The sequence below is a fragment of the Alexandromys fortis genome, unplaced genomic scaffold, assembly GCF_014885135.2.
Source record: "Alexandromys fortis isolate MF-2015 unplaced genomic scaffold, M_Fortis_MF-2015_v1.1 scaffold_71, whole genome shotgun sequence".
NCBI lineage: Eukaryota > Metazoa > Chordata > Mammalia > Rodentia > Cricetidae > Alexandromys > Alexandromys fortis.
The window spans coordinates 8,487,839-8,509,378 of NW_026067954.1; the positions used below are offsets into that span (position 1 = coordinate 8,487,839).

General features: G+C 37.4%; 1 protein-coding gene across 9 annotated transcripts in view; it reads left to right on the forward strand.

The window, feature by feature from the left end:
- Ptprc (protein tyrosine phosphatase receptor type C) overlaps nucleotides 1-17,309 on the forward strand; it is a 106,400-nt gene extending 89,091 nt beyond the window's left edge. For 6 of the 9 annotated variants that reach the window (XM_050151632.1, XM_050151636.1, XM_050151634.1 and 3 more), the window contains 10 exons: nucleotides 709-866; nucleotides 1,371-1,506; nucleotides 3,112-3,261; nucleotides 7,259-7,349; nucleotides 8,958-9,091; nucleotides 10,061-10,195; nucleotides 11,566-11,688; nucleotides 11,904-12,079; nucleotides 14,346-14,481; nucleotides 15,789-17,309. In XM_050151632.1, the coding sequence (XP_050007589.1) occupies nucleotides 709-866; nucleotides 1,371-1,506; nucleotides 3,112-3,261; nucleotides 7,259-7,349; nucleotides 8,958-9,091; nucleotides 10,061-10,195; nucleotides 11,566-11,688; nucleotides 11,904-12,079; nucleotides 14,346-14,481; nucleotides 15,789-16,055 (1,506 nt within the window). In that variant the 3' untranslated portion in view covers nucleotides 16,056-17,309. The remainder of the gene's footprint in view (nucleotides 1-708; nucleotides 867-1,370; nucleotides 1,507-3,111; nucleotides 3,262-7,258; nucleotides 7,350-8,957; nucleotides 9,092-10,060; nucleotides 10,196-11,565; nucleotides 11,689-11,903; nucleotides 12,080-14,345; nucleotides 14,482-15,788) is intronic. The other 3 variants (XM_050151640.1, XM_050151641.1, XM_050151639.1) reach the window with 1 other exon arrangement.
- Nucleotides 17,310-21,540: the final 4,231 nt, after the last annotated feature.

Consider the following 21,540-nt stretch of genomic DNA (forward strand, 5'->3'; position numbering starts at 1 on the left):
TTTTTTTGGTTTTTCGAGACAGGGTTTCTCTGTGGTTTTGGAGCCTGTCCTGGAACTAGCTCTGTAGACCAGGCTGGTCTCGAACTCACAGAGATCCGCCTGCTTCTGCCTCACGAGTGCTGGGATTAAAGGCGTGCGCCACCACCGCCTTTATAGAATTTTTATAATTTCTATTGGAAAATTACAAGCAAACTTTTTTATTATCTATCTTTGAAAGGCGATAATTCTCTCTGTGATAATCTACAGAACGGAATGTAAATCAAGTAACTAATTATACTTTCTGCATATGAGAAATAGTCCTGTTTGGCAGGAAACCAATCAGATGAATTTGAATATGCTATGAGGATAGTGTTTGCTTAGTTTCCAGACATCCACCTGCATCTCTCCACTACCTTTTTTAGTCTCTCGTTATATTTTATGTTATCAATTTTAACTTTGATATCATAGGATAGAAAGTCTGAGAAGTTTCTGCTTTCCTTTCTCTTCCTGACTCTGCTCATCACTCGTTGACTGGGTGGGGCATGTGAGGCTAGTGTGACTTCTCATGGGACAGGAAATTGGAAAGGCACAGAAGAGAGTGTCTGAGGCAAAGGTTTGGGGGTAGTTACATGAGGAGCCTATTGCACAGGTCCTCTTTTTTTCCATTCTTATCCCCTTGAGTTTGCTTTGAAAGAAGACATCTCAAAGAATGCATCATCTCTTGACCAGAAAAAAGAAAAAGCCACTGGAAGAGACGTGACACACATTCAGTTTACCAGCTGGCCAGATCACGGGGTTCCTGAAGACCCCCACCTGCTCCTCAAACTTCGACGGAGGGTTAATGCTTTCAGCAATTTCTTCAGCGGCCCCATCGTGGTGCACTGCAGGTAAGGACTGGCAGGGCAGGAGCCCCTGTGGCTCTGTGCCACCCTTCTGTTGGGCAGCTAGGGACATGGATTGGCTAGTGCTGTTTTGCTGACAATCTACTAATATTCATTTCTTAAACAGCTGTTCTTGTAAACTGACATTTTATAATTGTGGGGACATAAAACTGATGTTATGATTTATGAAATAAATAGCAATTGTAAATATGTAAATAATTTTTAAGATGAAATTTGCCTTATTGCCTACCCTTGATGGCTGCTCCTCTTCCTCCTTGTGAACATGGGTTACATTTTTATTCCTTTTAAAAAATTTTGTGTGTGTGCGTGTGTGTGTGTGTGTGTGTATGTGGTGTTCAAATAGAGGGCAGCTTTATGGATGGAGTTCTCTCCTTCCACCTTGAAGTGGAATTCAAGGATCAAACTCATGTCAGTCTTGTCAGCTGGGCTCTTTCACTCACTGAGTCATCTGGTATACCTCTCACCTCACTTTTATATTTATTCCTTTAGTGCTGGTGTTGGGCGCACAGGAACCTACATTGGAATTGATGCCATGCTAGAAGGCTTGGAAGCAGAGGGCAAAGTGGATGTTTACGGCTATGTCGTCAAGCTAAGGCGACAGAGATGCCTCATGGTACAAGTGGAGGTAAAGTCAAACTTTTCATGAGTAGGTTTATTATTGTTTGATGACTAAATATTCAGGGATGAGGATTGGGGGTGTAAAAGAAATCCATATCATTATAACTTCAAACAGTGGAGAAAGAAGATATTTCAACTTCTGAGAACTAAAATGAGCTAATCACCACTAGAATCACTTTGTACTTGTGTTGAAACATACCATGCAAGCCATATAAGCTTTAGATATTCCCAAAACAGTGAAATCATTTACAGTCCTGAACATAATTTAAAAAAAAATAAAAGAGGAAACAGTGTTGGTAGCTTTTCATGACATTAAGCAGACAGAATAGTGTAGGGGCTTAGAGCATCTTTTGTTTTGTTTGTTTATCCCACACAGGATCTCATTATACAGCTACCTGACCTTGAATTTGTTTCAGAACTCCTGCCTCAGCCTCCCAAGTGCTAGGCTAAGAGTTAGGAACCACTACACCCTTCAAGAACCTGGCTCTTTGGACTAGAGTTCAGAAATTCAAATAGAGGCCCTGAATTGCTTATTTTATATACTATTGGATTTCTTTTATTCTTTCTATACATCAGATCAACTATCCATAAAATGGAAATAGTACTGAGATAAAGTCAGTAATTATCTAATGTAACAACTACAAAAAATGGGTAAAAGGAAAGTATAAGTTGAAGCACTTAGACATATTGCGTGCATGAGACATGACATTTGCTAACTGGAAGTGATAGTTTTTATTGCAAATGTCTGTGTGGCAACAGTAGAAATTTGCCTGTGTAAATGGTCATAACCAGAAACAGGTGCAGGAATGATCCTTGGATTTAGCATAGTTAGAATAACAAAATATTGGAAATAATCTAAATACCTGTAGTGGGGAATGGAAAAATCACAGCCAATGACTTGTGGTGTTGGAGAGAACGATCCAGTGTGTATTTCTCAATGTGGTTGGATACAGAGATGGATACCACAGGGGAAGCAATATCAGTGAAGTACATGTATTTGTGTGTTTGTAAATAAAGAGTCAAGAGGGCAGATTTATAAAAATAAGTGATACCCAGAAAATAATCAGTCAAAAACATGTCAAACTAGAGATGGCAGATTAAAAAGGCTTATCAGAATTATATATTTTTCTTAAACAAAAACAAACAAACAAAAAAGGACTCAAATGAGATAACAAAAATGTTTAGACTTGCTAAATTTAAGTTTGACATACTAGATCTTAAGTAGTTTAATTTATTGAAGAGAAATGTTAACTTTGAATAATAAGTTCTATAGGATATCAACCTACTTTTCTGACTGAAAATTATTGTAATTTTGAATAATATTGTTTCAATCTCAATATTAATAACTGAATGAAGTAATAGACTATGAGTCAATAAAAATCTAGGCATAAAATGAAGGCCACATACAATTTATACTCTGTCAAAGTTTTTTTTCTGGAATTTTAGCTTTAAATGCCGTTTATTCATAGTCTAGAAAATTGTGAGAGTCAATTTCAAGACCATATGCTACAAATATCAATATTCTTTTATCACACCGCTTCCCAATGTGGAAATTCTGAAGAGGCTTCTATAGTACACGTTAATTATGTGTGTTGTTCTTTGCTTCTTGCAGGCACAGTACATCTTGATCCATCAGGCCTTGGTGGAATACAATCAGTTTGGAGAAACAGAAGTGAACTTGTCTGAGTTACATTCCTGTCTACAGAACATGAAGAAGAAAGATCCACCCAGTGACCCCTCTCCTCTGGAGGCTGAATTCCAGGTAGCAGTCGTCACAGCATGGTCAATGGTTATAAGTAGCTTCGTGGAATTCGCCTGTTCTTGAAGTCCTTGCTGGTTATTTGACTACAAACCAGTGAAGCACAAATGAGGAAGCTAAGACTCTGAGAGTTCTTTAAAAAAAAAAAAGTCTAAATTTATAACCAGTTATGTAAGAGGCTTGTTTAAACCCTGAAGGCTGAGTTTACAACTAACACTCTTGTTTCACTAAGCTTAGATGGAGAGTTTCAAAATATTCGTGACAGCCACAGAATGGCCTGCCACAGGCAATGTAAATACAACATCTTACCTTTAAAGACTACATCTGGTTTTGGTTTCGAAAGGAAATAATTAGAAGACTTTACAACTGATTAGGAAGTTGAGCAGGCTGGAGCAGGTAGACAGAACATAAAAGCTAAGTCTGTGTGTCTCCACTTCTTTATTAAGTGGTTTTCTGAAAGCTAACTGGACACATAGCTTGCTGTGATTTCAGTGTGTTGACATAGCTATTCTTAAGCATCTTCATCATCAAAAGTGGTGTGAATTTATCCCTTCCACCTGTAATTTCCAGTTTACTGAGACATTTACTTTCATAAGAGAAGGGATATGTTTTTATTGGATGCAGACCACATGACCATTTGGATGAAAATGGGGCTGAGCTTGGAGGATGGGGCCAGCATCTAATGGTTCCAAGTTCTACCGTCTTCCCTATTCTGGGAAGTCACAGCACAAGACTGAACATCAGAGAGCTTTAGCATTATTTCCTTTCCTTTGAGCTGATTGACCACAAGCCCACAAAGGTACACATGAATACTTTTTGTCTGATAATGCTGGTATAGTCAAGGTAAACACTTGTATGCATATTCACTAAAAGAAAAAGGGATTCACTTTTTGCTGAACATGTATGATTCAATTTCTGCTGGGTACTATGGACATTTATAGGCACAAGAGTCAAAGTGCTTTGTAAGTGGATATGGGACAGGTCTGGAAGAGACCTGGAGACCTTACTCATTCCAAGCAGACAGAATCTAGAGACTGGAGAATTACTCCACCCAAACAGACAGAATGTAGAGGCTGGAGACAACCAAGCAGAAGACAGTGAGGACAGAGATGCAGAGTGGCTGGTAAATGTGGTGATGCGGTGTCAAAAAGTGGAAGTAAATAGTCTATAAGTATACTTTATTTGGTAATATATTGAAAATGTTTAGTTGACACATAATTATACATGTTTGTGGGGAATAGTAGGATGTTCCAAAATATGTCTACTATACAGGATAATCATATCAAACTGAATGATGTTACATTACTTCATCCCCAATTGCCTTTAATTTATGGAGGAATTATAAATCAAAATCATCAGTGGAGAATTGAGGGAAATCAGGGGAAGAAAGGCAAAATAGATCTTAATACTTGGGGAGGAAGAAAGAATAAAAAATAGTTATTTCAAAGATAATAAAATTGTCAGAAGTTATTGTGTGATCATCTGATGTTTATGGCCATGAATTGAAAGAGAATCATTCCATGATTTTGATTGAGTTCTCTGGGGATAGAGGCTGTGTAAACCCATGTAGATCTGAAAAATGGTTATGTAAAAGTAAAACAGATCTTTGTAAATGAATGTTTATAGTAGTGGATGATGACATATGAAGAGGTCACGTGTAAACAAGAAGGAAAGTGATAAGAACAGTATATGGGAGACTTTGGAAAAAACCCACAAATGTCTAGGAGGAAGTTGCTAGAATAAATGACTAGGAAGAAGAGTAATTTTCAATAACATGAATGGTTCGAGTCATAGTTTAGACATGATGTAATGTTTGTGACCAAATAGACAAAGATGCAGTGGTGAAACTGGATGGGTGAGAAGTAGAAAGATGAATTCCAGGGGTGAGAATAAAGCATCAAGCTACAGCAAGACTTTCATCTTGCTTACAGCAACACTATTTCATCAATGTTGGTTTGAGCAAGGAGATAATCATTTTGTAGAAGAGAGTCCATTACTCACCAGGTCAAAAAATAATGAGGTGGGATGATCTTGAAATTAGTAGCTGATGTCTCTGAGTGAATGATGGTGAATAGTGAGTACTATAATACAAGGGAAAGACAGAAAGTTAGATTATTTGGATTTTGTGAGAATGAAATTCATATAAATAGAAGCAAGAAGCAAAGAGAATATACAATTGTTATTCAAAATATGAGGCAAAGAAATGAAAGATTAACCATGATTCAGTTTCTTGGTGGTATCAAGTGATATCTCCTAAAATGGAAAGGAAAAAAAAAACTGTTGGGAGAAGGGGATCAGGATACATTCTCACTGAAGACAGATCTTGTACATCAGAATGTTGAGAGAAAGGGATTTGCAGAGATACCACAGTGCCATTGGCTTTTCTTGTGGAAACACGAACAGACTTCTGTTCACCCCAGATAGGACACCCAACAAGAAACCCAAGTCACCATTCTATCAGAGTTCAATCCAAGGAACTAGTACGTCTACTGGGCTTACTTGCAGAGCACAAGTAAAGGGATAAATAGTATAGATGTCTCCAACTAAATGAATCAGTGCAAAACCCTCCACCATCTTAGATAATGACCTCAAGGAAGCTGCATCATGGAGCCCCATTTCAAATAATCTTCCATGTCCTATATACTCTAACTTTATCCAAGATCACATGCAGTAGAGCCTGGGACCCTGCCCTTATTTATTCCACTATGAAGTGTCAGTGGCCTCTTCATCAGTAGCCTCTTCACCTAGCTAGTACTATACTGCCTGTATTCTCAGCTTCACTGAGAGACTTGGGTTTGTGGGCACTTGAAAGAATCAGGGATTGATTCTTCCAAACCTCACTATTGGAAGATGATCCATCAGTTCCTCTTAGAAAACGAGGTTTTTACTACTCTAGGAGCGTGGCTGTTGAGTAGCACTCACAATACGATATGGTGTTTTCAACATAACTGGTTTTCTATGTTACATTTTTTCTTGCTGTGACCACGTACCAATAAAAACGACCACTTAGAGTTAGACAAAGCAGGAGAGAGGAAAGGAGGAAAGGTTTAATTTGGCTCATGGTTTGATGGCTTAGTCCTTTATGGAGGAGAAAGCATAATAGAAGAGGTTGTTCTCAGGCTTCGATCACAGGCCCTCTAGCCACTGCCCTGCTTGGCAAATGGCACACATATCAGGAGTCTTCAATATACTGAAGTACTCACTGCAACTTAGGTTGCACCCTTGCAGGTCCACACCCAGATCATTCCAGAGTTCCATGTAGGGCATCTAACCTGGGTACACATTGAATGGCTTCAGTGGCTTTTGGAACCTTACTGAAAAATTCTTTAACATCCACACCCTTGCATCTATCATGCCTGAAAAACTAGTGTCACAAGGACAATGTCAGGTCCTTTGACCAGCTGGAGATATAGCCTGAACCTCTTAGATAACAGCCATAACTGTCTCTATATGACTCCATGGCTGAGATTAGGAAAATACTCCTCTAGATAGCATAGCTGAGATACACTGCTATGAAGGCTCTCTTTGTGTAAGCATCTCTTTTCAAATGACAATTTTTCAAATGAGTTTGAATTGTTCTATCTTTGCTTTGTCTCCAAATGGATATGGTATCCTTTGGTTACCTTTCTTTTTGACCCATACCTGTTCATATAAAATAATTTGCTATTGCATGATGGATATTAATGAAAATCTGTATTTTGTGGTTTTGTCTGATGAAAGAACAAGCTATACTACCTTGTGTTGAGGCATCTCTTAACTAAGAAGCAGATTCTATTGGGTACAAATGTCACTTTTCAGTCCCACTTCAACATGTCAAAGCTATTAAATATGTGAACAATACAAAGGAAAGTTCAGTGTCAAATTTAAAAACTTTCACTCATGGGGAGTTACATACATTTCATAGTCATTGATGAAGTTCTCATCTTTGAGTGATATCTAGGCTACAATAATTATGAAAATATTTAAGTTTTAAAGGAGGATTGTTCTTTGTTTTTCTTAGAGACTTCCTTCATACAGAAGCTGGAGGACACAGCACATTGGAAATCAAGACGAAAATAAAAAGAAAAACAGGAATTCTAATGTTGTTCCATGTATGTAATTTACTTTTATATCTTGCATCAGATAAAGTTAAGCCATGTTTGGACTTATTTAGTGTACAGCATACACTTGATTGAAGATCAATAAGAGATTTGTGGGCTATCTAAAATTTAGTTTTAGCAGATTATTTGGATCCCCGTATTTTCAATGAACATCAGAAGACAGACAGTATGAAGTGTGTTTTCTACCCCTAACAGCTCCCCCCAACTTGATAAAAAATAAAACAGAAATAGGTTGGTTCTACAAATATGAAGGCTCTGAGCAGGGACAAAAAAAAAGTATTACTCTCCTTTGTTCATTTTATTTTATCTTTAGTATATGTCAAGGTAATCACCAAACAGCAGAGATTTTTAACAGTCATCTGTTTTCTTTACCACTGATATCTGAGAGATTGATAAATGGTGGAAATGTTCAATAAACCATCAATCGCTAAATTTCCCACATTGAACTAGAAACAATTTTTAAGCTTTAATTCTATTTAAGCTTGTTGACGAGATCACACCTGGTGCTGCTTTAGCTGCAGCCAGCTGTCTATACCAAAATTAGCAAAGGTGAAATATAAGCCAAGCTAATAAACAAGACAACCAGATAAATCAAATCAACATATGGCTGACCTAGTTAATTTCTGTAGAAGTCCTTGTTAATACAGTTAAAATACAGAATCGATAATAATGTAGATAGATACATCAGCTGAATTTTTTTTACCAATTTAAAATATTGAGTAACAAGGGATGCTTTAGTACTAAATAAAACTAAATAGTAATTAATTTAAAATGTACTTAGGAGACATTGTTATTTAATGTTAATTAAATGATATTGAAAACAAAAGTCTAAGATATTACGTTTTAAGTTATAGTAACCAGAACAGTGATAGTCCACACACAACGAAAGTGTGCATATCAAACCCTGAACAATCAATTGGAGAATAATGATGCCACTTCTTATGCCTATAGCACAATTAAGAAAAACCCAGAGATGGAAACTGGGGTTCAACCTGAAGGTCAGAAAAGCAAAACAGCCAGCCACCAGCTTTTACTTCTACCTCAGTCCTAGAATGAGGCTGTGTGTGAGAGATGCTGCCTCCTCCTGTTTTATATTTTTATCTAGTTCTGGGATTAAAGGCGTGCACCACTACTACCTGATTTCTGTGGCAAACTAGTATGGCTACTGGGATTAAACGTGTGTATCATCACTGCCTGGTCCGTAAGGCTGACCAGTGCGGCTGTTTTACTCTCTGAACTTCAGGCAAGCTTTATTTATTAAAATACAAATGAAATATCACTATATATGACCTGTGCTTTTATTACTGAACTCTTTTGGGGGTACTTTCTTCATTTTTAGACTTCTGAAACTAAATTTAAATTATTAAGTATTGAATAATTTAATGATTAGACTCTTACTGACATTAAACCAGTACAATTAATTCTGCATTTCCTTTTCATTTCTACGAGTCTGTCAGTCAGAAATTTGATTCCTTTTCATTTGAGTTTTTCATTGAGCCCCGGATTGTGTTCATGTTGAGAGCATTCTCCTTAGGTGATCTTTGTCCTCATTCCCGCCTACTTTTCTGGGAAGACTTGCTACCGTTTGTTTTTCCATAGATGACTTTAACAGAGTACCATTGAAGCACGAGCTGGAGATGAGCAAAGAGAGCGAGCCTGAGTCTGAGGAGTCTTCTGATGATGACAGTGACTCAGAGGAAACCAGCAAGTACATCAATGCATCCTTTGTAATGGTGAGTACCTACACTCCAGCAAATACATCACTGCATCCTTTGTAATGGTGGGTACCTGCACTTCCAGACCAGGATCTAACCCTTTGAGATCATGTCTGTCGTTAGGGCCATTTCTTAGGCAGTATTATACACAGCTGATGAGCTCAGTGATAACCATGTATTCAAGAGTTACAAAACTTTCACCTGGTGATACCATTTTAAACATATCAAACGAAACAAAAAAAGTTCAAATTTTATCAGTTGATTCGGGATGAGAAAATGCTATTGCTTATTTTATATCAAACATAATGGCATGCTAGTTTTAAAAATAAAATTAGAATAAATGTAACTATTAGAAGGCATTAGCTATTCAAATCAGCAAAACAAATTTGTAGAACGATACAGTGATAACTAGCATTAGTTATTTATTATTGTAAGGCCCACCCCAGCACTGAGCTTATTAGTCTTGATAGTTACATGCCAGCATTTTGAAAGTCTCTCTGATGGCTTTATATCATACACCTTTTTGGAAAACAACAGCTAAACCAAAAAAACTAAATAAGGGATCCAGTAAAGACGTAAGTATTCAGTTGGATTTATTTCTTCTCTAGATCTTCCTGCAGCTCACACTTTCATGAGTATTAAGTTAATTATGCTATGTTATATCACATCATGCTATGTCACAAGTTAAGTAGATGAATGATAGAATAATTTTAAAAGCTTATGTTAATTCATCTTTATAATTAAATGACTAATGGAGAAAAATTTTTCAAAGAAAAATTATTTTTAGCATTGCATATTGTAACTGTAATTTCATATTATTAGCTGTTTTATGAAAAGATGCTGCATTTTTTCCTGGACTTGAGAATCATAACTTTCTATAAATGGCAATGATACCAAATCAGCTATTTTTCAAAATTTGATATCATTTGCTTTACAAGTCTGTTTTTGATGGCAGCACTAACCAATTCCCACCTTTGTGATTTTTAGAGTTACTGGAAACCAGAGCTGATGATCGCCACTCAGGGGCCACTGAAAGAGACTGTTGGTGACTTCTGGCAGATGGTATTCCAAAGGAAGGTCAAGGTCATTGTGATGTTGACAGAGTTAACAAATGGAGGCCAGGTTTGTACTTTGGGGAACACCATGTTAGAAAACCCTAGACCATGTCACATCATTCTCCATTCTCGGATTCCTTGTTTATTGCTGTGTTCTCTATGTTTTGATTCCTCTGTGACACAGTACAATGCACTACTGTTCCTGGGCCTACTGTCAGGTTGGCTCCATTATCTCACATGTGGGTTCTGACATTTTCTCAATCTCTAGTTGTGGGGAGGAGAGAATCTACGTGGTGTAAGGTTTTACCTTTGTATATTTGTCCTATATTTATATGGTAAAATCCACCCTCTTCTCCTGACAAGTGCATTTATGTGCAGAGCTTTTACTATCTGGCATTCTTAATATGCAAACATCCTTTGTTCCTAAATGATGCTCCTTTGCGCTTCCTAACCCCATTCTTCTAGAAAGACAAAACCTTTTGAAATCTTCAGCTATATCCTTCCTTCTTTATTTCTACATGATATTGTTGCCATAAAGTTATGCAATTGGGGGTAAACACACCATCTACTTTTGCATTTTACTTAAACCGTGTGACATATGTTTGGTATTTTCTTAGAACCTAGAGACACCAATAAAATTCCCCAGTTGTAGATCATGTGATAGAATTTTAGTTCTGACATGTGGCAAGACTTATTTAGTAAAACCCTTATAAGCAGGTACCACGACTCATTGCTGTCTCTGCCTTCATTTCCCCATTTTCTTTTACTTCTCTCGTCTACAGATCCTTTCTGGTCAGTCCCCTTTTCTCTGTCTTCTCTGTCCCCGACTTTCATCCCTCACTCTCTCCATTTCTCTCCAACTCCCGCTCCCTCCCTCTACCTTTGTCTTCTGTCAGTGGCCCTGTGCATCGTCAGCAGTTATGGGATGGTAGTATGCAGAGACCTGTGGTTCTTTGTTCTCCAGTAGGATCCTTTATTTACTTAGGTGTTGCCTCAATGTAGCTTCTCGTAGAGTTGGTCATCAAGATTCTGGGTGAAGTCTTTGAGCAACACAAACTCTGTTCTCAAAGACCAGTGGAGAAGAGTGGGGCCCAAGTTGTTGGAAGGGTCCAGCTGATGTCAGGTCATTCTATAACATTTTGAAGAGGTTAGATAATTGGGCTTTAAAATATGGGACAAATCCCAAAATCCTCTTCCAGAGACAATAAAGCTACCCTTTGATTACCTTAATCATTCCCAACCAAATACTGTTCGGTGAAAAGATCTTCACTGGACTTAAAGTAGGTTTTAGATTCTTATAAAGGTTTCAATTTTAGAAAGCATTCATTTCCATTTAATAAGAAAAGAGGTAAGAAGAGAGAAGGGGTTCTGGATGCCTTAGAGAGAAAACCCAAGATCTGCGAAGAACCTGGTAAGTCATGTTCTGTTTTTATCCAGGAAGTCTGTGCTCAGTACTGGGGAGAAGGAAAGCAGACATATGGAGACATGGAAGTGGTGATCAAAGACACCAGCAAATCCTCAGGCTACACTCTCCGCATGTTCGAACTGAGACATTCTAAGGTCCGTAAATACTTTTGAACATATTTACTTATGATGTAATTAGTCTGATGGCAAGCTTAATATTTGATGCCATCAGGACCACTGCCTATATAATGGTTCTGAATAAAAGCTGCAAGTTATCTGAATGAAAGCAACTGTGAAAAAAATGCAACCGTCAAAGGATAAACTGGACTGAACTTCCTTTGCATTAATGTTCCCTTCACCGATGATTGCAGAGGAAGGAGCCCAGAACGGTGTACCAGTACCAGTGCACCACATGGAGTGGGGAAGAGCTTCCTTCAGAACCTAAAGAACTGGTGTCTATGATTCAGAACCTCAAGCAGAAGCTTCCCAAGAGTTGCCCTGAAGGGATGAAGTATCACAAGCACGCACCAATCCTAGTCCACTGCAGGTAGGAGGGCTGACAGGATGTACTCTATAGTTGGCAGGCTTCTTTATTTCTATTGAATTCTATTCTCCTGATACGCAAACTGTGTGACTGGTGACAATCCCCACGAAGCAATCCCCCCTTGTGTCAATCACCTGCATTACACCTACAATAATACTATAAATAATGAAGGTTGTAAAAGCAGTTACTCTAGACTTGTAGCTGTTTAATATCATTTCATATAATCTTTGATTCTCCACTGCTGAGCCTTAGACCACGAATGTTATATGTGGCAAATGAACAGGTGAATGAGAGAGAAATGCAGGAATGGATTGGATAGACTCAGGTGAACTGTGTCAGTCTACTGGGTACTATTGAGAGCTGCATGATTTGTTTCCAGTAAGTGTAAACAGACATTTCCTGTCCTAACTGCCCAGTCCCAGATAACTCAGAGGCTGAATATGAATTATAAATGCTCAGCCAATAGCTCAGGCTTGATACTAGCTACCTCTTATACTTACATTAGCCCATATTTTTATTCATGCCTTGCCACGTGACTCTTGGCTTGGTACCTCATTTGTTACACATCCTGCTTGCTGAGCAGTTGGCTGGCATCTCCCTCAACCCTGCCCTCCCTTTTCCCATCATTCTCAGTTTGAATGATGGGAACTTTCTATCCAGCTACCAACCTGTCAGCTTTTTATTAACCAATGAGAGTGATATATCTCTACAGTGTACAGAAGCAGTATTCCACAGCAAGAAAATATACTTTAAGCTATTAACTTTAAAGTTTGACAAAATTGTGTGTGTGTGTGTGTGTGTGTGTGTGTGTGTGCGTGTGTGTGTGTGTGTAGCCCATGTCATGTATGATGGGGTCAGAGAACAGCTGTCAGAACCACTTTTCTTCTGTTACTTTGTGGGATTTAATAATCAGCTCACGTGACCAGAACTGAGTACAAGCACCTCTATCTACTTAGCCTTCCCACTTTAATGCCCCTAATTTGAACACAAACTGAAGTTTCAGTCTCGGCACCTTGACGTTAAACCCATTTCTGCCATGCTCCTCAAGAGCGCTCATAGAGATAATATTTAATCTCAATGGTTCTTTCTATGCAGACACTTAGTGTCTTCCGTAGCAGAGAGCTAACTAACCTCCTCAAGACATATAGAAAAAGATACATAATATGAAAACTTTGTAGAAAATATTAAAATACATGATAAATTAAAAGCAATCCTAATATAAGATTAATGCTGTAAATCTGACAAAATCCTTTTACAAGCTGTGTATGTCCTCTTTATTGGCATCCCAGATGCAGGAACAAAGCCCTCATTCGTATACCTTTTTCGGGATTATTTGCCATTTTAAAGTGAAATTATGTGAAAACAAAACTGAAGGACAGAAGTTGAGGCTTCAGTGTATTGGTTAGGGTACCACTGTACGTTTCTTAGTGAGGGCTGACCAGAATACGTGCTGATGGCTTGAGGTCTGAGATGAAACTGTGTTGCGTTGTCTACCCTTATTCATTCTTCCTCCCGTGGTTGGTAGATTATTCAGATGCCCGTGTTTTAGTGAGTAATTCTGTCAAGCATTGTTTCCCCACTGGTGCAGAAGTGAAACACTGTTAGAAGTGGTAGACAGAGAATCTGAGAAGGGAGGCAATGCGGGGCTAGGACTTGGGCTTCATCAGCTTCAGAACGTGCTTCTATGCTTCTTAAATCTTGGCTTCTTCTCTTATCAAATTGACTTTCTCATATTAGTTCTAACAACCCAAGACATTACTAAAAGTGGGTTTAAAGATACAAATCACTGAACAGAAGAAAGTATATTTTTAATGTCAAATTTATGTCTCATGAAATGACAGAATCAGCAATGTCACAGTCATGTAGTAGATAAGTCTGCCCTCAAATACCTACCTAACTTCCTATCCAGCTACCAACCTGTCAGCTTTTTATTAACCAATGAGAGTGGTACATCTCTACAGTTTACAGAAGCAATATTCCACAGCAAGAAAACATACTTTAAGCTATTAACTTTAAAATTTGACAAAATTCTGTGTGTGTGTGTGTGTGTGTGTGTGTGTGTGTAGCCCATGTCATGTATGAAGGGGTCAGAGAACAAATGCATACATAGAAACTAATTTGGTCCTTAAAAAATTAGAGAAAGATGCCTTTAGTAGATGTGAAATAAAAACATTCCCATCTCTCAGGGTGTATGTTAATAGCATTTTTTTTAAAATGTTGAATTATTTAATTTTTTACTTAAAAAAAATATCTCTTGTTCTTTTGGCAGAGATGGATCCCAGCAGACGGGGTTGTTTTGTGCTTTGTTCAATCTCTTGGAAAGTGCAGAAACAGAAGAAGTGGTTGATGTTTTCCAAGTGGTAAAATCTCTTCGCAAAGCGCGGCCAGGGATGGTGGGCACCTATGTAAGTATCCAGTGATGTCGCTTTCAAGTCCTCTGTGTTTCCCTGTGGGCGCTTTGCCTTCTCCTCTCCTCTATTCACATTTTCATCACTTCCATTTGCTTCTTCGTTTTGTTCTATTTTCCCATTTATTTTTACATTCTAAACCACAATGGAGGACAATTAATATAAGTAAGACCTTTTAGAGTTTGTTAGCCATTTGTTGTGACTGGTTATTTAGTTACACCGTTAAATAACCACTCAGTGTTTATTTTTCCTTCCTTTAGTCATTTACCAACTAGTCTTGTATAACAAACCAACCCCAAATTTAGACTTCAATAACATCACGGCGTTTTAGAGATAGTCTATTGATCTGCTGAGTTCCCCAGGGTTAGCCAATGAGACCCAGGTTCATGTCTGCTGTCAGCTGATGTATCCACTTAGATCTTGTTGACCTAAAATAATTTCTGCCGCCAGTAAATTGTCAAGTGCCTGCATTTACCTTTGACAGCAGGAATGAGTAACCAGTTGCTACATGCAGAAGGCTAACTCAAGCTTACAAAATGGCAGAACATTAAGAGCATAAGCAGAAAGGGGTGGCGCCACCTCTTGAAGTCTAGGCCTAGAGCTGTCACGATATGGCTTCCAACTAACACAATCCTGAGGTCGGCCCAGAATTAAGAGGCATGCAATTTGTACTAGGAAAAGTGTATACAATGGGAAACAATATGTGTTACATGTATGCAAACAGCGTATCCTCTGGCTGTAATGGTAACCAGAATTGAACATAGCAATTCAGTAACTATTCTCAATATAATTTCTCACTTAAATATACAAAGTTTTCATGTACATTGAGTTTACACATATAGATTTTAAAAAGCATTTCAGTACCTGAGAAGTATATTAGGTGTAAAGAAACTCAAAGGCAGGTAACATTAAATACTTAAATAATTATATTGACATAGAAAGTATACGAAGGTGAAAAGGGGAACTTTGTGGGGATTTGAGCAAGTGTCTTGAATGAAGCGATTCCTATTAGAATTCATAAATGACGGGGGCACATTAGCTAGGAGCATGGGCATGAAAACAACATCATAGCAGAGGCCAGGGCTCAGTCATTCCCTGAGGTGTAGTGGGGAGAGCCTCTCATTTGGTGTTTTTCACCAGGTACCCACCCCTCCTCTGATTCCACAGAGTGGGAAGTCAGATAGCAAGCTCCTGGTAAAAACACAGCCGAAAATTTCCTGTCATCTAGACTTTTTAGAGGAGATAGTTAGTACTTGCATGTTTCTTCCGGACATAAGAACATTTTTGATGCTTTCTTTCATCAGGACCAATACCGGTTTCTCTATGATGTCATCGCCAGCACCTATCCTGCCCAGAATGGACAAGTGAAGAAAACCAGCAGCCAAGACAAAATTGAATTTCATAATGAAGTGGGTGAAGTCAAGCAGGATGCTAACTGTGTCCATCCTGGTGGTGCTCTGAATAAAACCCAGGAAGACAGCAGAGCTGTGGGAGCTTCTGAGCCCGCCAACAGTACTGAGGAGCCGGAACATTCTGCCAACGGTCCTGCGAGCCCAACTCTAACTTCGTAGGAAAGGGCTCAAATTGGACAACTCAATCTCAAATTAGTTGTTTCCATTTTTCTAGAATGAGTGAAAGAAAGTAGCTGAGCAGTGGTTCGTGGAATCTGTGTCCAACCTTGCCACTGTAGAAAAATATTTAAGCTTTGTCAAAATGTTTTGTACAGTTTTTATGCTTATTTTAAAGATGTATCTATCATTTAGCAAGAATGTGTGTATGTGTGAGTGTGTGTGTGAATATGAGTGAGTGTATCTGTGTGTTTGTGAGTGAGTGTGTATGGTGTGGGTATGTGTGAGAGGGTATGTGTGTGTGCATGTGTAAGTGTAAGTGACTGTGTGACAGCTACATGACATTAGAGAGAGTGTGTGCTTTCAAGCCATTCTAAACGCTCGTGAGAAACATTGCCATTTTCCCTTAAAGAAACTATACATTTATATCTAGACTATTAATTTGCTTGAAGGATCCATTTTTTTAAGACACCAAGAGAGTGGGTTGTTGGTACTATAAGAATACCAATGTGTGCATTTCTGAAATGACCTCAAGATGTCCTCCTTGTTCTGTTGATGCTGTTGTAGTTTAGAATGCTATTTCCGGAGATATGGAAGAGTCCATAAGAGTGCTGTGGGTGTGTATAGCTGCTGCAGGAAAGTTAACTAAATTAACATTTGAGAATTCATGCTCCACATACTGTCATTTCACCACTATCTGTTAAAGAATATTCAATCAAACATAAAAATCTCAAGAAAGCCTAATATTGTATACATGTAGGAAATAGAACTTTGCAAATGGGCTGTTGCCTGCAAAACAAATGAAAATTATTACTTGATGCTCTTGATCATATGTATACAGGTTATGACTGAACCTAAATAGTTGTCTTGAAACAAATACAGTGTATGTTTTAAAACACATAAAATAAAAACAGGAGCATGAAAACTTGTTTGCACTGGTCATTTACTTATCAGACCTCATACAGGTATCTCATGGAATTCAGTATTCCTGAGAAACAAGATAGAATGTGCCTATTTCCCATGTTTAAGGCCATCTTTGACTTTCATTAAAGCGCACCTATTTTGAATTTTGTAAATGTTTAGTTTACTCTTACCAAGAAATAATATTGATAACCATAGTAAAATTTCAACTATTACCTTCCTTGTTTATATGAAGTTTGTTGCATGTTCATCTGTGAAATATGTATGTGCCTATTAAAATTTGTTTAATGCAATCAAAACACAACTTTCAAAATACTTTCTCTGGTCCCAATTCTTTAAAAAATATCTGAAGTTTGCTTTATGTTAATTCTATAGGTTCTAATATCTAAAATCTCTTCAATAATAATTTTCTCATGCATAATGGAAACAGCCCCATTGTTGACTCTTGTACCAACTGAATACATCAAGTGTCACTGCCTTTAATTTGGTTTTCTGCTCCTGGCATCCCTTGTCTGGTTCTTCAAAGTAGCTTAAATACACACCATCCGTGTGTGTACAGCTAGTTTTATTTTGCGTTCAAATTATTTCTTTAATGAATCCCACAAAACTAGCCCTTAATCTGTATACTTATGTTTAAACAGGAGAAGCCCCCTTGTTCCTCTTTACAGATGGGAAAAAGGGCAAAATTGACAGTGAAACTGTTTCTTCAAAATGAGATAAGTTTTGTTCATTGATGAGAAAAACAAAGAATGATCAATTTCAAGCATCAGAAGATAAAGTAGGCTTCGGGTCCTCTATCTAGTCCTTCAGACTTTCGTACCTCAGTCTCCTCTGTGGACGTTTCTGTGCTTTTCACTGGCCAATATCATGGAATTAGGCAGTTCTGATGCTGGAGAATGTTCAGGGACGTGAGGAGGCGGGTGTCTGTGCTGACCTGTGAGTGGCATCAGAATACAAAGAGCATCTACATCTTCAATGATATCTACTGGAGCATAGTTCTGCTACTGTTTACTTAATAATCCATTTGCAACTGCATCCAAACCTGTGGTACTTTGAACTCTATGAAAACAGTGGGGGAAGGCTGATCTAAATTTTGCACAAGTGTTTGTGTTAGGCTTTCTACCGAGAATATGCAGGATTCATAAAAATGTGAAGCTCTGCAACTTACAAAATGTTTTTTTACGACTTCATCAAAGTATAAAATTATTTAAAAAATTAGTTATAAGTAGGTGTGTTTCTTCAGAGACTTCAACTGCAGCAACAGCCACCAGATGTGGATATTGTGCTTAAAATGCACACTTCTTCTTGAAGCTATTCTTTGGAATACACAAAATAAATACTTAGAAAATAGAGTCATAGCAGCTTATATTAATGTAAAAAGGCAGCTATGAGCAATTTTCTTTGTAGTTGGGATGGTGTGATCACAGAAGTGGCAAATAGTAGCTCAGAGGTTGGTTGTTCTATGAGAATGTATATCAAGTGAAAGAAGAAACCCATGGACTTGAGTGTGGAAGTCTAAGTCTGATATTTAGGCTGAAAAAAGAAATTTATGTGGGCAGCAAAGTCGTGTCTTCGGCCATGGCTTATGTTCATAGGGAACATGAAAATGGCTTTCCTGAAGCTAATCCTCACTATACTAATGCTAAGACCTTCAAAGTAAAAAACAAAAACAAGAACAGCAAAAGACCAAGTAAAAAGTTCTTACTTAAAAAAAAAAAAGAAAGAAAGAAAAACCTCTAGTTCATTTTAGGGCTATAATATTGAGAGTCCTGTTACAGTAATTTTCTTAGCAGGAGAATGTTTTTTCTTCACTGTTTATTTCTGGTGTCAGAATTCTTTGGGACTAAATGACTCATTCAGTAACCTTAAAATCCAGCACTACATAGTGTTATATATAAATTCCACGTAAGTGGCTGTAGAAAGGAGATATACATTCTAATATATTCTCAAAAAGTTAAACTATGATAAGTCATTAACCAGAAAATGTCTTTGCAATATAATTTCAAAAAAAAATGTAAGCTTCTTTGGTTAAGAAAATGGCTCAGTAGTTAGAGTGCTTGCCCACAAGTTTAAAGATTATATAGTTCATATCCTAAGCACACATGCTGAAAACCTAGTGGGTAAGTGATAGCATGCCCAGGGCTAGAGGTTATAGAGAGGTGGATCCCAGGAACCAGAGGGCCAGTCAGTCTAGCCAAAATGACAGAGACTGATTCAAAATGGTAAAGTAGAGCAGCAACTAAGAAAGATAGTCCTTTTACCAACCTCTGATCACAACATGTGTCCTTATAAATGAGTGCATTCTTCTTCCATGCATGTACACACACACACACACACACACACACACACACACACCCAAACCCATCACATACCACAAGAAAATGCTCAAGCTTATGGTTGTAACTATAACTAACACACACATAACTGGCAAAGTTTTTGTATTCATTTCCCCCATTCCCTTTATAACATTGAATTTTTTATTGTGTCTGAGAGTTAACTAAAATAGATCTGAATTTTAATTATTTTATTCATCATAGAAATTTGTTACAAAATGGAACATTGTATCATGATACTCTAAATATGCAAGTGGTCATTTTCCCACTCTGAAGTCACTGAAACAGGCACCTTCGACAGATGTAAACATCAGTGACAACTAGTCTCAGGTTGTACCTTTCTTTCTCTTATACTTAATTTACGGCTGGAATGATTTGCTTGATCTGAGATTTTCTTCAAAGAGAAACATGCATATTTGGGCTATTTAATTTCCTGTTTTAAGAAGACATACACACACACACACACAAAATCTTAAGAATTTGACCTGAAAAAAATGCCTGTTTCACTTAAAAGCTGTACAATTAACTTTATAAAAAATTACATCTTTCATCTTCAAATATAATTCTTCTTGCTAAAAGTAATATCTTAAAATGAAGGCATTAGTTGAAAATAAAAAAATAACTTGCAGGGTCCAGTGGATGGGAGTGGGTATGGCTCTTCACTCTCTCCATATCTCTTTAACATAGTTCTTGAAATTCTGGCTATAGCAATAAGACAACAAAAGGAGGTCAAGGGGATTCAAATTGGAAAAAAAGAGGTCAAACTTTCAATATTTGCAGATGATATGATAGTATATACGAGTAACTCCAAATCTCTATCAGAGAACTCCTACAGGTGATAAATATCTTCAGTGATGTGGCAGGATACAAGAGCAATTCAAAAAATCAGTAGCCTTCCTATATACAAATGACAAAGAACTTGAGAAAGAAATCAGAGAAATATTACCTTTCACAATAGCCACAAATAACATAAAATATATTGAGGTAACACAAACCAAAGAAGTTAAAGACCTATTTGACAAGACAAGAACTTTAAGTCTTTGAAGAAAGAAAATGAAAAAGAAATTGAAGAAAATGGAAAGATCTCCCATGTTCTTGGATAGGTAGGATCAACATAGTAAAAATGGCAATCCTACCAAAAGCAATCTATAGATTCAATGCAATGCCCATCAAAATTCCAACACAATTCTTCACAGACCTTGAAAGAACAATAACCAGGTTCATTTGGAAATACACACACACACACACACACACACACACACACAGTATAACCAAAACAATCCTGTACAATAAAGGAACTTCTGAAGGTATAACCATCCCTGACATCAAGCTCTATTACAGAGCTACAGTAATGAAAACAGCTTGGCACTGACATAAAAACAGAGAGGTTGATCAATAAAATCAAATCAAAGACTTGAATATAAATTCATACACCTATGAACACCTGATTTTTGAAAAGAAGTTAAAATTATACAATGGAGAAAAAAAGAAAGCATCTTCAACAAATGGTGCTGGCATAATTAGATGTCAACTCGCAGAGACATGAAAATAGATCCATATCTATCCCCACACACAAAACTCAAATCCAAATGGATTAATGACCTCAATATAAATCTGACCACACTGAATCTGATAGAAGAGAAAAAGGGAAGTAGCCTTCAATGCATGGGCACAGTAAACCACTTCCTAAATATAACACTAGTAGCAGAGACACTGAGAGCAACAATAAATAAATGGGACCTCCTGAATCTGAGAAGCTTCAATAAAGCAAAGGACACAGTCAATAAGACAAAAAGGCAGCCTACTGAATGGGAGAAGATCTTCACCAACCTCATATCAGACAAAGGACTAATCTTCAAAATACATAAAGAGCTCAAGAAATTAGACATCAAAATTCTAAATAACTGAATTTAAAAAATGGGGTACAGAACTAAACAGAAATTCTCAACAGTAGATCTCAAATGACCAAAAAAAAACATACTTAAGGAAATGTTCAACATCCTTAGCCATCAGGAAAATGCAAATCAAAACAATTCTGAGATACTGTCTTATACCTGTCAGAATGGCTAAGATAAATCCATCAGTGATAGCTTATGCTGGAGAGTATGTGGATAAGGGGAACACTCTTGCATTCCTTGTAGAATACAAACTTGTTCAACCACTTTGGAAATCAGTATGGTGGTTTCTCAGAAAATTGAGAATCAACCTACCTCAGGATACAGCAATATCACTCT